Source organism: Oppia nitens, unplaced genomic scaffold, assembly GCF_028296485.1.
Source record: "Oppia nitens isolate AA-2021 unplaced genomic scaffold, nextdenovo-longstitch-racon4-pilon3 scaffold23_pilon_pilon_pilon, whole genome shotgun sequence".
Lineage (NCBI taxonomy): Eukaryota > Metazoa > Arthropoda > Arachnida > Sarcoptiformes > Oppiidae > Oppia > Oppia nitens.
The window spans coordinates 1,453,366-1,469,306 of NW_026533203.1; the positions used below are offsets into that span (position 1 = coordinate 1,453,366).

The following is a 15,941-nucleotide window of genomic DNA, read 5'->3' on the forward strand; positions in this document are numbered from 1 at the left end:
TAATAAAATAACTATAATATAATCATTTAATTGTTGAGCAAATTATCGATTGACAACAATAAGTTATTGTCAATAACTAACAAGAGTTACTACTTTTAATCATTAGGACTATCGATAACTATTACTCTAAATTATATATTCTGTTAAATAATAAATTTTAGTATTAATAATTAGATATCAAACAAATTCATAAGTGATGAAAATTCACAAATAGATAACACTATTTTAATTAAAGTATTTATCTAAAAAGTATAAAATGCTTTTAAACGTTTAATATTTGTTTAGAAAAATAATCATAGTGTAGAAACATTTTCTACATAATATATAAATAATATTATTGAAATGTTTGCCAAAAATTCAATATTTTTAATATAATTTTATTTATTGTTATATTAGTGTTTATAGTCATAAAATATTAACTGATAATTAATTTCAGGAAAATTGTTTATATAATATCCAACTTTATATTAATATCTATTTCTAGATATATTTAATAAACAAAAAATATCATATATAAACTGTATCTTTACATTAATTGTATTTATTGTGTATGTCTCTTATAATGTGATAACTTGTTGAATGTTTTATTAAATTTTTTTTATCACTTAAATATTATAAATAAAATAAGATTTTAAGTTAATTAAAATAATAATACTAAAATATAATGCATAAATTTATAATTGTGTATAAATTTTACATTTTAAAAAAATTTGAGTAAAATTAAATAATTTTTTATTAATTAAAAAAAATATTGTAGAAAATAAAAAACTTGTGATGAGTCCTCCCGCGACATTAGAGGACGAAATAGCGCTATTTGTGGTATTAATTTGGCCCCAGTTTGTGGTCAGGTGTCCTAAAAGTGTGTCGCTTAACAACAAAAATATAGAGGAAATTACAATTACTAAAAAATTTTATAATTAATTTTGATTCCTATGACTAAACAATTGCATAACATTTTCTTAATTCAACATTTAGTACAGTTTATATGATAGGTTACATCATYTAAACTGCAATATAAAATTAATAGACAATTAATATTATGCTTGAATTTAAATCTACTTAAAAAAGATCATAACTATAATATTACATTATAAGTAAAATAATACAGTATTTAAGCATAATTTATATGTTTGTTAATAAAAAAGTTTATATTATTTATCATGATATATAAATGTCTTATTAGTTGTTATATATATTTATATTATTATTATATTAGTGATATTAAACGTCAAGTATTAGCCGGGACAATCCAATATTTTGGCTCAGTGTTAGTTCATTATTTTAAAAATGTATACTAACTGTATAAACAATAGATCTATGGAAAAAATTGTGTAAATTATTTATTTTTGTTAACAATTAGCAATAAACAAAAATTATTTAATAATGTTTTTTTTTAATTTAGACTAATTAGACTAAACATAATTAGATCCGAAATTTGAATAACTAATAATTTTGATAATAATTGTACTGGTTTTTTTATTTATTATAAAAAATGACTATATATTTAAATAGTATACATAAAATCTTTACAAAATATAATTTTATAAAAAATAATATAATTTATATTAGTAAAATAACCGATTTAAAAAAAAAGTTTTAATGATTCAAGTATTTGTTAAAAAACATTTAACATCTCTAATATATATATATATTGATTTTTACYTTTAAGTTTACTTACAATAAAAGTTTGTTTTGGTAATTAAATTCTGCTTTTATTTTATTGTACAAAAAAGTAATCTTGTATTATTAAGTGCTTTTTACCTCAAACTTAATTGGACTTATATCTATCTACTTAACATGAATGATCTGGGTTAATTTTAATTAAAATATGATAAAATTGAATCTATTATAAAGCAAATTAAAAATCAATTCTACTTTATATTATTGACGCATTTGTAGTAAAATAAGTCCAATAGTTTATCAAACTAACTATGAAAACAATTAATACCAAATATCATAACATCCATAAATAGATATATTAGTTAGAAATTGATAATTAATAAATCAATGTATGGAAAAACACATTGTTTAATAAACTGTACTGCACACTTTACAACAATAAATAATAACAATATGCAAGTAATACTTTAATTTAATTTTACTGTTAAATTATTTATAATTAAAAAAGCAATATCATAAATTTAATATAAAATATGTTTATTCTTGCTAACGTTTTGCAAAATAATAATTTTCAATATATTTGACAAATAATATTAATGTAAATAATAATAATAAATTACCTGCTTGTTTTATGTTATTTATCAACAAATAATATTTTTAGTTTATTGATAACAATGATATTTATTTTGCAATAATTGATAATTTATACAAAAAATATGTTATAATTTTACAAATCAATCAAAACAGGATTCAAAAAATAGTATATAAATGGTTTTGATTACTCAAACAATTATTAGTGTTTCTAATAGTAAATATATAAATTCAAAATTAGTATTTATATATTATCTATAATAAAAATAATTATGAAGTTTGTATTAGTATTTTCGGCCATAATTGCCGGCGCCTTTGCCAATGAGTGGCGACTCCATAATAACTGTCCATTTACCGTATGGCCCGGTATTTTGGGAAACCCAGGCAAAGGTAATCCCGAAGGCGGCGGATTTGCATTAGGCCAGGGACAGACACACACTTACCAGACTGCAGGTGATTGGGCCGGTAGAGTCTGGGGTCGTACCAATTGTAATGGTGGCGGACATTGTGAAACTGGAGATTGTGGTAAGACATCAATGATTATAACTTAAAATTCATTTACATGTTATATTAATAATTCAACTTATGATACAATTAAAAAGATAGCATTAAATTAAATATATATAAAATAATTATTAATTAATAGATAATATAATTCGTAACTTTTTAATGATTATTAAATTAATTTTAAAATACATGTCAATTATTTTAGGTAATAAAATCCAATGTCAAGGKGCTGGAGGAGTACCTCCCGTTTCATTGGCTGAGTTTACACTGAACGGCGCCGGCAATCAAGACTTTTATGATGTCAGTCTTGTCGACGGTTATAATCTTCCCCTAAGAATCACTCCAATTGCTGGCACCTATCGTAAGACCGGTGGTGGCAAATATGACTGCAACGTTGCCGGTTGTAATGCTGATCTGAACGCCCGGTGCCCCGCAGAGTTGGCTATGAAAAACAGTGGCGGTTCGACTATAGCTTGTATGAGTGCTTGTATGAAGTTCAATACAGATGAGTATTGTTGTCGTGGATCACACAGCACACCCCAGACATGTAAGAGCAAAGACTGGCCTAAAGACTACCCGGCCATCTTCAAAGGTGCCTGTCCTGATGCTTACTCCTATGCTTACGACGACACTTCCAGTACATACACGTGTCACGGAAATCCACAGACTGGCTATGAAATTACTTTCTGTCCTTAAATTTGTATTATTTTTTATTTGCCTGATCTATGTCTAACTGATCAATCTGTTTGTATAAATGTACAAAAATAAATAAATAATAAAAAAAGTATATATTATCTAATTTTAATATCATCTATTAATTTATATAATAAATTGWTRTCTTCAACAATAATAATATTGTTATATCTTTTCCATTCAGAAAACACATTGTAATAAATTATAATAAAATATACAGTACTTTAACTATCATAGATATATCATAGTGTGTGTATCATACAATAACAGTTTAAGTTAAAAATTTAACTATAAAAAATTAATCTTTACTTCATAAAAATTGTTATATTTGTATTGTTATAAAATTTGTTGTATTTAACTATTGATTAATTTATAAAATTGCATTTGTGTTTGATTCAATATAATAATATTAATATATTGTTAATCAAAATATTTATTTTATTTAAAATAATAGTTTATTATTGATTAATTTATAAAATTAAAATTTGTTTTTGATTCAATATAATAATATTTTAATATCAATTACGTGTTGTTGTTTTTATGGAAATATAACTTTATTTAAATTCATTGAAAAATACAGTATTAATATTATTATAGTATTAATCAAAATAATTTTTATTTAAAATAATAGTTTATTATTTTTATAAAAAAGTTCATACAAATTTTAGTTATATTTATATTTTGCAAAATAAGTTTAAAATTATTAAATAAACATAATAAATATTATGTTATTAAAATTAATTGTATGTTAAGTTATAATTTTCGGCATACTTTACATATTAAATAAACATAATAAATRTTATGTTTTCAAATTAAGGCAAAATATTTTTTTATTACAGATAAAATAATAATTAATTTTTATAAATAAATAAAAATAATATTTTATCAATTAGATATATTGTACTTATTTATTGAAATTTATGTTTTATTATTCAGTTATACCGGTWTATAATAAATGAATTTAATAATTGYTTACTAATTTATCTTAATGGAAATATTAAATTTTTGCAATCAAAAATAATATTATTTAACAATATTATTATAAATTTTATCTAAATTTTCATTATATTTAGTATAATATGTTATATAATTATTAATTAATTATCAATTTAACATGTACATTGATACTTACATTATCATATAAAAACTAACATGCTAATTTTATGTAACCAATCACAATAAAATGTTATATAAATAAAGACAATTATTCGATTAATGACAATATATATTGCATATTAAAAACAAATATATATATTTTACAATTTTATTTTCAAAAATAATATAATATAATATAATGATACATTCTAATATTATCTGTTTATTCATAGCCACGGCTATGGCCAGTGAGCTCAGAATAACAAACCGGTGCTCATTTAYTGTATGGCCTGGACTATTGGGTAATCCAGGAAAGGCTATTCCTGAAAATGGTGGCTTTAAATTAGCACCGGGAAAAACAAAGAGCCTACAGGTGTCCAATGATTGGGCGGGTCGAGTGTGGGGACGTACCAATTGTAACAGTGCTGGACATTGTGAAACCGGTGATTGTGGTAAGTAAACAATTATCATACACATCAATTATTTTAACTAATATACACAGCGATGAAAACCAATGTAGATGTATGAAAAAATATATGAATTTCATAAATTCAGAAAATAACTAAAACTTTATGTTTATTACATTATTGTAAATTACAATTTGTAATGTTATAGTATTTTCTGAATTCATCAAATTCATAGATTTTTTTCATACATCTACATTGATTTTCATCGCTGTATATATATATATATATTATTTTAAATTATATTATAACAGATTTTTTGTTAGGAAAAATAATTTTTATAAACTATAAAATTATATTCAATTAAATATTAGGTAACAAAATTCAATGCAAAGGCGCCGGTGGAGTACCCCCCGCAACGTTGGCTGAAATTACGCTTAAGGGCTCCGGTGGTCACGACTTCTATGATATTAGTCTTGTCGATGGCTTTAATCTAATGATGAAAATGGTGCCAATACCGGGAACATACACTAAGACTGGTGGCTCTAAATATGACTGCACTACTGACGGTTGTTCCAGTAATTTGAACAGTTTGTGTCCGAAAGAGTTGGCAGTATATAACAAATCAGGAAAAGTGATCGCATGTATGAACGCTTGCGARAAGTTTAAAACAGATGAATACTGTTGCAGAGGTAAGTATAGTACACCTGAAAAATGTCAAAAACCTAAAGACTACTACAAGATCTTCAAGACTGCCTGTCCTAATGCCTATGCTTATGCTTATGATGACCCAAACAGCACATTCAYATGTAAGGGTARTCCAAATGCTGGCTATGAAATCACATTTTGYTGAAAATAATTATTGTTATCAAAGATGTATATTAATAACTATTTTATTAAAAGTAATAATTTAAAATAAATATTCTGAAATAWATTGAGTAATTTATTTACAYTAATAGTATTATTAATATATTATAAAAGTAYTGTATATTACATTAACAACTTAATTATTATAACTTAAGATTCATTAGTATTGATTATTTAATTTACAGTATTAGTCTAACTATAAATTTARTTATAATTTKAAYATTTAGCTAACATTGTAAGTAGGGATGGAAAAATACAAGGATTTGAATTTTGGATTTGTATAATAYAGTATAATACRATGTAAACTTTTTAAAAACTAATATATATTGTTAAAAAAAWTAWAAATCATTTAATGACAATATAATTGTTAAAAAACTAATTAATTTTATATTAATAGTTGTTTTCTAAAAATAAAAATAAAATTTTAAAAAATAATATATTTAAATTTATTTTTATTCATATTTATTTTTTCTTATATCAATGGTTGTKATACTAGGTGGCGCTAACTTTTGTTTTGTATGGCAATATTGGTCATGTAGTATACATTGTACTCTTTGTATTATTCAAACATTTTGTCTTTGCAAACACTAGTTAATACAGTAAAATCTAATAAAAATTGTATAAAAACACACTAAGAATATTAATACATGTTAACTATATATTAAAATGAAAATTATTGGTAATTATAGATAATTTATAGTCTTATTTGGCACCATTTCAAATATAAAGCATAACAATCAATATTACTGTATGTTTATCACAATTGTTCAAATTATTAAAAACACTTTTTTAACATTAAAACATTTATCATTAGAATTAATTGTATCTTTAAAAAACAATTTTTTGATAAAATTCATTTTTAAGTACTTAATATGAATTAGCTGTTTATGTAAAAAATATATTTTTCATTATTAATAGTTTAGATTTTTTTTGTAAAAATATCATTTTAAMAATTTTTAACATTTATACCTAAAACTAATTGCTATGAAACTCATTTKAGAATACTATGATTTTATACAAATTATCTATCTTTTAATTTAATAAATATTGACATTATTATTAGTATGATATAACAATATTTAATTATGTWWTATTGTAATTCAAAGTAATATTAATTATTTGAATTATAAACTAATAAATGACAAATATACTGAGAAATAATACCTATTATAATCACCTGGACTATTATTATTATTATTATTATTTTAAATAATGGTTAATTTACCATATGCTATGAAATACAAGTTATCAATATTTTTTACAAATAATTTTATAAATGCTATAAAAAGAGATGCAAAAAACTATTAAAATAAAAAAAATTATATATAATTTGTGAGTATTTTTTTTATTGTAAATAYATAATGACTATGTTTAGCATTATAATATGCTTATCGGTATTAGTATTTGGCGTCGCATTTGCCACTGAATTTCGCTTTCAAAACAACTGTCCCCATACGGTATGGGCTAAAACATTGGGCAATCCGGGTAAAGGAAACCCGGAGAACGGTGGGTTTGTTATGAATGCTGGCGATCAGCACAACTTCAACATAGCTTCCGGTTGGGCCGGTCGTATGTGGGGCAATACATTTTGTAATGCTGATGGCCATGGATGCAAATCAGGTGATGGCGCCACACCTACAACATTGGCAGAGTTCACTCTCGCTAACAAAGACGGAGGTATGGACTTCTATGATGTCAGTCTTGTGGACGGCTATAACGTTGGAATCAGTATTACTCCAATTGTTGGTACGTACGACAAAAAAGGATCGGGACATTATGACTGTGGAGTGGCCGGTTGTAACGCAGATCTACTAACCACCTGTCCATCTGAGTTGACCGTTAAATCGGACGGTCGTACTGTCGCGTGTCTGAGTGCGTGCGCTAAGTACAAGACCGATGAGTACTGTTGTAGTGGAAAACATAGTACGCCTGAGACATGTAAAAGCACAGACTGGCCCATCAACTACCCGGCCTTTTTCAAAAAGTATTGTCCTGAGGCCTACAGTTACGCCTACGATGATTCAGTCAGCACATTCACCTGTCACGGCAAACCATACACCGGATATCAAATTGTTTTCTGTCCAAATCAACTATATGTATAACTCGGTTGAATAAACATACATTTGTTTTATTATTTGAAACACGACAACAATTTATTATATGATTTTATTTTTGTAATTTTACTTATTTTATAATATTTAAGTCTAACAGTAAATTTTTTGATAATTAAAATTAATTTTCTCAAATCAATCTATCTAATATTATGAATATAAATAATACATAATCATAAACTATTAATTACTAAATACCCAATAATTATAAATGATAATAAATAAAAAGGAGTTTTAAAACTTTATAAAACAGTATATTCATGTAAAATAGATAAATTAGCAGGAACAATAAATTATTTATTAAAAATCTTACCATCAATTAGTATAGTAGTTAAATAATTAGATTTTAAGAAATTATAAATAAATTAAATATTTAATATACATGTATATGTAATATTAATAACATATATTTATATAACATATTGACATTAAAAAATAAAATTTATTTAACTTTCTAAGTGAATAAAATGGCTRTAAAAATGATAAAATCTGCTTTTTTATATAATACTGTAATTTTTATATTTTTCACAATAAGTGCTAATTATTTTGATTCTATAAATACAGAAAACATTGAAAATAATAAGAATATTAATATTGATACTAATAATGATAACAATGATCATAATTATAATATTTTTAATAATTATGGATATAATGCACCACAAGTTAATGCTTGGAAAAATTCAATAATATATACTAAAACTTCAAAATCATTACCACAATCAACACCATCATCAAACACAATAACAACAACAACTACTACTACTACTACTACTACTACTACTACTACTACTACTACTACTCCTCCTCCTATTATAACAACAACTAGTACTCCTACTACTACTTCTACAACAACAACATCTACTACTCCTAGTACAACAACAACTATTACTATTACTACTACTACTACTCTCATTCCTACAAATTTATTAGAAATAACAAGAAAAACATCAATAAACTCGAAAATATACAAAAATTTTAACCACTTATTTGACATACCTATCCCAGCACGTTTGTTTTGCATTTTATTTATTTTTATTTATTAATATAAAAATATATAATGTCTCAAATTTTTTTATAGTTATTAGAAGTATGATTATTTAATTTTTATCAATTAATTTTAGTATTTCACAAAAAATCTTTTGCAATGTTGCTTAATACTGTATTGTTAGTATACAATAATATAATATATTATTTTTTAAAGCATTTAAATAGCGGTTGATAAGCGATGTATTTATTTATAAATTTAAAACAATTTTGATTCATAATTTTTAATATTGATACTATATAATGAAAAGTTTCGTTTTAAACTATTTGATTTTTGTCATAAACTTTTTTTTTAATATACTATTAAATATTTACTAATTTTTATTTATATATATTCTTAAACTCATAGACAATGTAAGTGCTGATCAAATCAGTGATATGATTAACATAACGCTTTGTTGGGCTGAAGCCGAGTTCCCGGTGACCATCAAAATCTTAAATGAAGTGAAAAACATGAGTAGTGAYCAAATCAAAGCCATACCGGGCGCTGAACCCTTCATTAAGATATTGAATCACGTGTTTCGGTCCCATATGTTTAGACAAATGCAAACTCATAACAATACTTATTTTACGACTACAAACAAAATAGTATACAATACACTCAATGAACTCAATTTAACCAATTTTGATATACCGGTGACCAACTTAGGTTGGGTACCAAATAAAGCACTCAATAATACATATGTAAAAACTTTAGCCGAAACGGCGCTCATTTGCCGCGAAAATGAGATGCCTTTTGTTGAGGCGGTGCTAACGCTCACCAAAAATATATCATATCTTATGTTTGATAACTTAAAGAGGTTTACAAATGACTTACAATGGCATCAATTGACTAATCACACGGTTCTCCATGATTTGGGTCGAAATATTTCTAGAGAAATATTACCTAAAATTAAAAAGTCGTTTAATTTCACGGGATATAAGATAATGAATGCAAGTATTGGAGCTTTAGTTAACTTTACGAAACATGAAATTAAAGATTTGAAGAACTATCGGATCAATTTGAAACAAATTGTTAACAACTCTATTGTTGAGATACTTAACAACACTAAAAATATGATCTCCAATGGATTCGACCGGGCAGTCAATTTGGGAAATACATCAATCAATATGATTAGAGACCAAATTAGTGATATTATAGATCACACAAGCAATTTGCCCGGTATTACAATAAATATGACAACAGATTTTGATGGTGCTCTCAATGAACTGGGCAATCGAGTGGCTAACCTATCTAACAATGCATTGAATCGTATAGGAAATTTGACCAATTTGACACTAAATACATCACTGTCCTATTTTGATGATTTYAATTATGCCAAAAATAAGGCCTACAATTTGACTTACGATGTGTTTATCAATGTGACCGCAATKAATATCAATCTAATGTTGAGTACAATGAGAAACCTGATGAACGTAACGGCAATCACCTGTAAATATTCACCGCTTCGGTTGACACAGTTTTCCAGTTTTCAGTCTCTACTCAGTAATGTCACTCAAGATGTAAGACAACAGTTGCCTGACATTAGGTCTACACTGTCATCGGTAGGCGACTCCATATCCACTTTGTTTAATCACAATGAGTTGCGATCAACTGTCGGAGATTTTTTCAAATCATATTTACCTTTTTATAGATGAATGACAACTAATAATAATAATTATTATTATWATTRYTTACAATATAAAAATATTAATAAAAATAATATTTTTAAGTTCAATTAAAATAAGAAACTGAATACAGTTTGGTTTTGTTTGACCACAAAAACCGAAATCAAAAATAGTTTTCAAGGGTTTATGTTTTATGTTTTGTTTAATAAAAAAGTATAAACTTTATTAAAATTGAAGTTTAGACTCGGTTTCGGTTTTTAAGATTAAATTAKAGTTTTGTATGATTTTGTTTTTAGTTTTCCAGTTCGGTTCGGTTTCTGATAATATGTAAGGATTATTGTATTTATCTATTATATTACGATACTTTATTTTTGTAAGMTTTATAAGATTTTGATTATTTGTATATTAATACCTTACAATAAAAAAAATTACACAAATACAGTATGAAATATAAAAATACATTATTTTCCATTAGAAACATATAATATATATAACATATATTAAATTATAATTTCTGTAAAAACATAATAAAATTTTTTTAATTAATTTGAATTTTGTTTTTCTGGATATGGATTAATAAAAGCCAGGGTTGAGTTTTGTTTGAAAAGATTGCTAGCAATCGGTAACTTATTAAACAAAGTATTGAATATCGGAAACGTCGGAATAACTCCTAAATTAAGATTTAATGTACTTTTAAGCATTGATTGCATTGGATTGAGTTCGGCTGACACTTCGGGAGTAACTGTTGTTTCCGGTGGGTTAGCCTCTAGTGGACCAATATATCGGTTCGGATCGGCAGTTGTTGTCACGGGTTCTGGAGTTTCATTGACTTTTTTAATAAGTAAAAATAATGTAAAATTTTAATCATTTATAAGTATTTAATTTTAATTTATTAAACGAAATTATAATTTCATAAAATTATAAATATACCAATTGGTTCTAGTTCATATTTATTATAAACAAATATAATTTGATAGTTAATTATCAATAAAATAATTGCAAAATAATTATCTTTAGACACCATGTTAAACATATTATAAATTATAAATATTAATATTTTTAATTAATTAATTAATYGTATGTACATTTTTATTGATTTTCTAATATGTTATATTTTATAAAATAATTGAATAAAATTTCATAATAACAAATTTTAAATATTAAAACATATGAAAAATATTGAATTTTTAAGTGTATTTTCTATTTTGAGAATTGTTTATAGAAATTCATATATCAAAAACAATATGGGTATCATATATAAGATATCAATCATCAATTTTTTACTGTTATTATCATTGTTATTGGTTTGTGTTAAAAAATTTATAATAATGTTTTAATTGATATATTTAACAATATCTTAAATAATAATAGGTTATCAAATTGGCCAGTACAGATAAAGGTAAAAATGATCTAGCAAATAGTATGACAACAAACTATGTTTGGTAAATAATTTTTTGTATTTATAATTTAATAGATGATTCTGATACAGGACAGGGAGTTAAACTGTTTGGACCTAAAAGAGGAGCGTTTAAAAAAGCTAAACAATTTCATACGACTACTATTATTACTATTACTACTACTACTASTASTAGTCTAGTAGTGACACAAAAATTAACGAAGGGTTTAATTTTCAATAATTGTTGATAAAAATTTTGAATACAAATAATTTTGATAATTGTTTATTTTGTTAGATAAAGTGTCCAAAAAAGGTGGTAAAAGTGCTAAAATYACTAATGATAACCAAAAAGACAAACCCAGTACAGTTTACTTTATCTTTTTTATTTTATAATTTAATATTTTATTTTATYTTTACTCATAAATATTGTGATACATATTTAGGTAGCGTTTTAATATCAAATAGTGTAAATAAAAATGACAAAATTGGGACTAAACAAGAATTTATTACTCCTTTCTATGCCATCGATGACGACGAAACTGAAAAGTTGGACAAAGATATAACAGATTCAACAACAGATACAATAAGTGGTGACAAACCTGAGTTAATGACCTCTTTTTATGCCATCGATGATAGTTCTGAATCCATCAAATCGTCTCAAACGAAAACTGAAGGTTTAATAATAAAATAAAAATTTTAATTATTTTATYGMAATAATTAATACAATACTTAGACTCAATACCGGAGAATATTGGCGAAAATGTTGTCGGAGCTGAAGATTTTCCCGCTYCGACATCAAAGTTTGGTGTCAAGTCATCCAATTCAGATAAAAGTGATGATAGCTCTGAATCCACACCAACTTTATCTATAAATGATGACAATCGAGAGTCGACTACATCTTTCTATGCTAATGATGACAATGAAGAGTCGACTACATCTTTATCTACCAATGATGACAATCGAGAGTCGACTACATCTTTATCTACCAATGATGACAATCGAGAGTCGACTACATCTACCAATGATGACAATGAAGAGTCGACTACATCTTTCTATGCTAATGATGATAATCAAGAGTCGACTACATCTTTATCTACCAATGATGACAATCGAGAGTCGACAACATCTTTCTATGCTAATGATGACAATCAAGAGTCGACTACATCTTCATCAACCAATGATGACAATGAAGAGTCGACTACATCTTTATCTACCAATGATGACAATCGAGAGTCGACTACATCTTTATCTACCAATGATGACAATCGAGAGTCGACTACATCTTTATCTACCAATGATGACAATGAAGAGTCGACTACATCTTTATCTACCAATGATGACAATCGAGAGTCGACAACATCTTTCTATGCTAATGATGACAATGAAGAGTCGACTACATCTTTATCAACCAATGATGACAATGAAGAGTCGACTACATCTTTATCWACCAATGATGACAATCGAGAGTCGACTACATCTTTATCTACCAATGATGACAATCGAGAGTCGACTACATCTTTATCTACCAATGATGACAATGAAGAGTCGACTACATCTTTATCTACCAATGATGACAATCGAGAGTCGACAACATCTTTCTATGCTAATGATGACAATCAAGAGTCGACTACATCTTCATCAACCAATGATGACAATCAAGAGTCGACTACATCTTTATCTACCAATGATGACAATCGAGAGTCGACTACATCTTTATCTACCAATGATGACAATCGAGAGTCGACTACATCTTTATCTACCAATGATGACAATCGAGAGTCGACTACATCTACCAATGATGACAATGAAGAGTCGACTACATCTTTCTATGCTAATGATGATAATCAAGAGTCGACTACATCTTTATCTACCAATGATGACAATCGAGAGTCGACAACATCTTTCTATGCTAATGATGACAATCAAGAGTCGACTATATCTTTATCTACCAATGATGACAATCGAGAGTCAACTACATCTTCATCAACCAATGATGACAATGAAGAGTCGACTACATCTTTATCTACCAATGATGACAATCGAGAGTCGACTACATCTTTATCTACCAATGATGACAATCGAGAGTCGACTACATCTACCAATGATGACAATGAAGAGTCGACTACATCTTTATCTACAAATGATGACAATCGAGAGTCGACTACATCTAACAATGATGACAATGAAGAGTCGACTACATCTTTCTATGCTAATGATGATAATCAAGAGTCGACTACATCTTTATCTACCAATGATGACAATCGAGAGTTGACTACATCTTTATCTACCAATGATGACAATGAAGAGTCGACTACATCTTTATCTACCAATAATGATATCTCTGAGACCACTATAACTTCAGGTTAATTATTTAATACTAAGTGTTATCTGTTTTAATCGCTATAATCTAAACAATACTTAGACTCTAAATCTGATAATATCAGCGAAAATCTTATCGAAAGTGAAGAGTTTTCTGATTCGACAACAAAGTCTTCTAYAAAAAAGAAATCAGATTCCAATTCATCCAATACTGATGATACAAAAGATGACAATTCAGAGTCGACCACATCTTTCTATGCTAATGATGAAAATGGTGACACAGTTACCATTTCTTCTGACGGTTCCAGTATTACGATTACCAGTATTGACAACAATAACATCAATAGCGACCAAAAATCATCAAAAGAAGATACCATAAGTGAAAGTACAGAAAAAAGTAGTAATAGTACTGATTCAGGTGATGATCATAATGGAGATAATATTGATGATGAAACCGATGATGAGAGTACCAAACATACTACTAAATGGGAACCGGTATTTATTTATATATATATATATATATATATAGTATATATTAAAAATGTAAGGTTTTAGTAACATTATATAATTTGATTTAATATGACCATTGACCAGGGTCAGTATAGACCACTCAATGAGGAAAAACTACTGACACAAGCAGTACAGGGATATGTTCATCGGCTAAACTCAACTACATTTTATCGAACCATTAATAAAGCAACGATTCTCTATAATCTTATAAATAAAAAATGGATGAAATGTTTGTCGACATCTAAGGAACAGATCAGCAAAGAATTGATGGAAAGATTACTTATTATTCAATGGTATAGAAGTGATAGTAGTAGTAATAGTGACAATATTTTGCATCCAAAACTAGTGTTGAAACAGTTTATCGAAAATCAGAAAAAGTTTACTAACAAATGTACAATTAGTAAGCGTTCAGAGGAGCACATGGATCATATGCGCCATTACCTTAGATACGATTTACCAAATTTTAAGGATACGTGGGCTCCGTTTGATAGTCGCAAACAAAAGGGACTATTCCTTAGACGACTGACCTGTTATTTGGTGTCCAAAGATTACGGACCGTTCACTATAGCAGTCATTTTCTATAATATATTTATCGATAATGATTTGTTGAATGAATTTGTGGTGAAAATTAAATTTTAAACTATTTGTTGTTTTTTATTTGTTAGCTTATATTSAAATTCATTTCAATTTTTAATACAGTTTTTTTATTATTAAACTTYAATTTGTTTGTAAAAAATACTCCAATTTATTAATACAGTAAATTATAGTAATGTTATTATTATAAATTTATTATAAATCTATTATAATTATATTGATATTTGCAACACAATTAATTAAAATAAAAATATTACCGATTCATATGATTTTTCATATTTTCTAAAATACCGAAAAAATTTGAYAATAATTGATATAYTAATTAATGCACACAAAAAGTTAATGTCAATACTTAAGAGAAGCTTAAGTKATATTTATGTTAAGACAGTCACACCTATTGTCATCTTTGAACAGATTTGTGCCGTCGATACCACTTAAAGAGCGATGATTTTGTAAAACATGAACAACAATGAAGTTGATTACACAATACAATAAACTGATGTCATAATCAAGTGATAAAATTATTCAATTACTTAACATTTATGAAATAAAGCAAATTTTTATTACTAAATAATTAAA

At 26.1% G+C, this 15,941-nt stretch overlaps 5 protein-coding genes across 5 annotated transcripts; all 5 read left to right on the top strand.

Moving 5' to 3' along the window:
- Nucleotides 1–2,402: 2,402 nt before the first annotated feature.
- LOC128953842 (uncharacterized) lies at nucleotides 2,403–3,517 on the top strand. Its single transcript, XM_054299363.1, has 2 exons — nucleotides 2,403–2,736; nucleotides 2,924–3,517. The coding sequence occupies exons 1-2, from the start codon at nucleotides 2,484–2,486 to the stop codon at nucleotides 3,412–3,414; spliced, it is 744 nt and encodes a 247-aa protein (XP_054155338.1). The 5' UTR covers nucleotides 2,403–2,483; the 3' UTR covers nucleotides 3,415–3,517.
- A 1,122-nt stretch (nucleotides 3,518–4,639) lies between these two features.
- Nucleotides 4,640–5,822, top strand: LOC128953844 (uncharacterized). The gene is made up of 2 exons (XM_054299366.1): nucleotides 4,640–4,958; nucleotides 5,285–5,822. The coding sequence occupies exons 1-2, from the start codon at nucleotides 4,706–4,708 to the stop codon at nucleotides 5,761–5,763; spliced, it is 732 nt and encodes a 243-aa protein (XP_054155341.1). The 5' UTR covers nucleotides 4,640–4,705; the 3' UTR covers nucleotides 5,764–5,822.
- A 1,269-nt stretch (nucleotides 5,823–7,091) lies between these two features.
- On the top strand, nucleotides 7,092–8,096 carry LOC128953843 (uncharacterized). Its single transcript, XM_054299364.1, has one exon. The coding sequence runs from the start codon at nucleotides 7,139–7,141 to the stop codon at nucleotides 7,877–7,879; it is 741 nt and encodes a 246-aa protein (XP_054155339.1). The 5' UTR covers nucleotides 7,092–7,138; the 3' UTR covers nucleotides 7,880–8,096.
- A 535-nt stretch (nucleotides 8,097–8,631) lies between these two features.
- Nucleotides 8,632–10,573, top strand: LOC128953832 (uncharacterized). Its single transcript, XM_054299352.1, has 2 exons — nucleotides 8,632–8,899; nucleotides 9,285–10,573. The coding sequence occupies exon 2, from the start codon at nucleotides 9,314–9,316 to the stop codon at nucleotides 10,571–10,573; it is 1,260 nt and encodes a 419-aa protein (XP_054155327.1). The 5' UTR covers nucleotides 8,632–8,899; nucleotides 9,285–9,313.
- A 1,194-nt stretch (nucleotides 10,574–11,767) lies between these two features.
- Nucleotides 11,768–15,407, top strand: LOC128953841 (serine-rich adhesin for platelets-like). Its single transcript, XM_054299362.1, has 8 exons — nucleotides 11,768–11,847; nucleotides 11,915–11,942; nucleotides 12,018–12,164; nucleotides 12,235–12,300; nucleotides 12,383–12,613; nucleotides 12,673–14,301; nucleotides 14,362–14,753; nucleotides 14,853–15,407. The coding sequence occupies exons 1-8, from the start codon at nucleotides 11,788–11,790 to the stop codon at nucleotides 15,405–15,407; spliced, it is 3,108 nt and encodes a 1,035-aa protein (XP_054155337.1). The 5' UTR covers nucleotides 11,768–11,787.
- The last annotated feature ends 534 nt before the right edge of the window (nucleotides 15,408–15,941 follow it).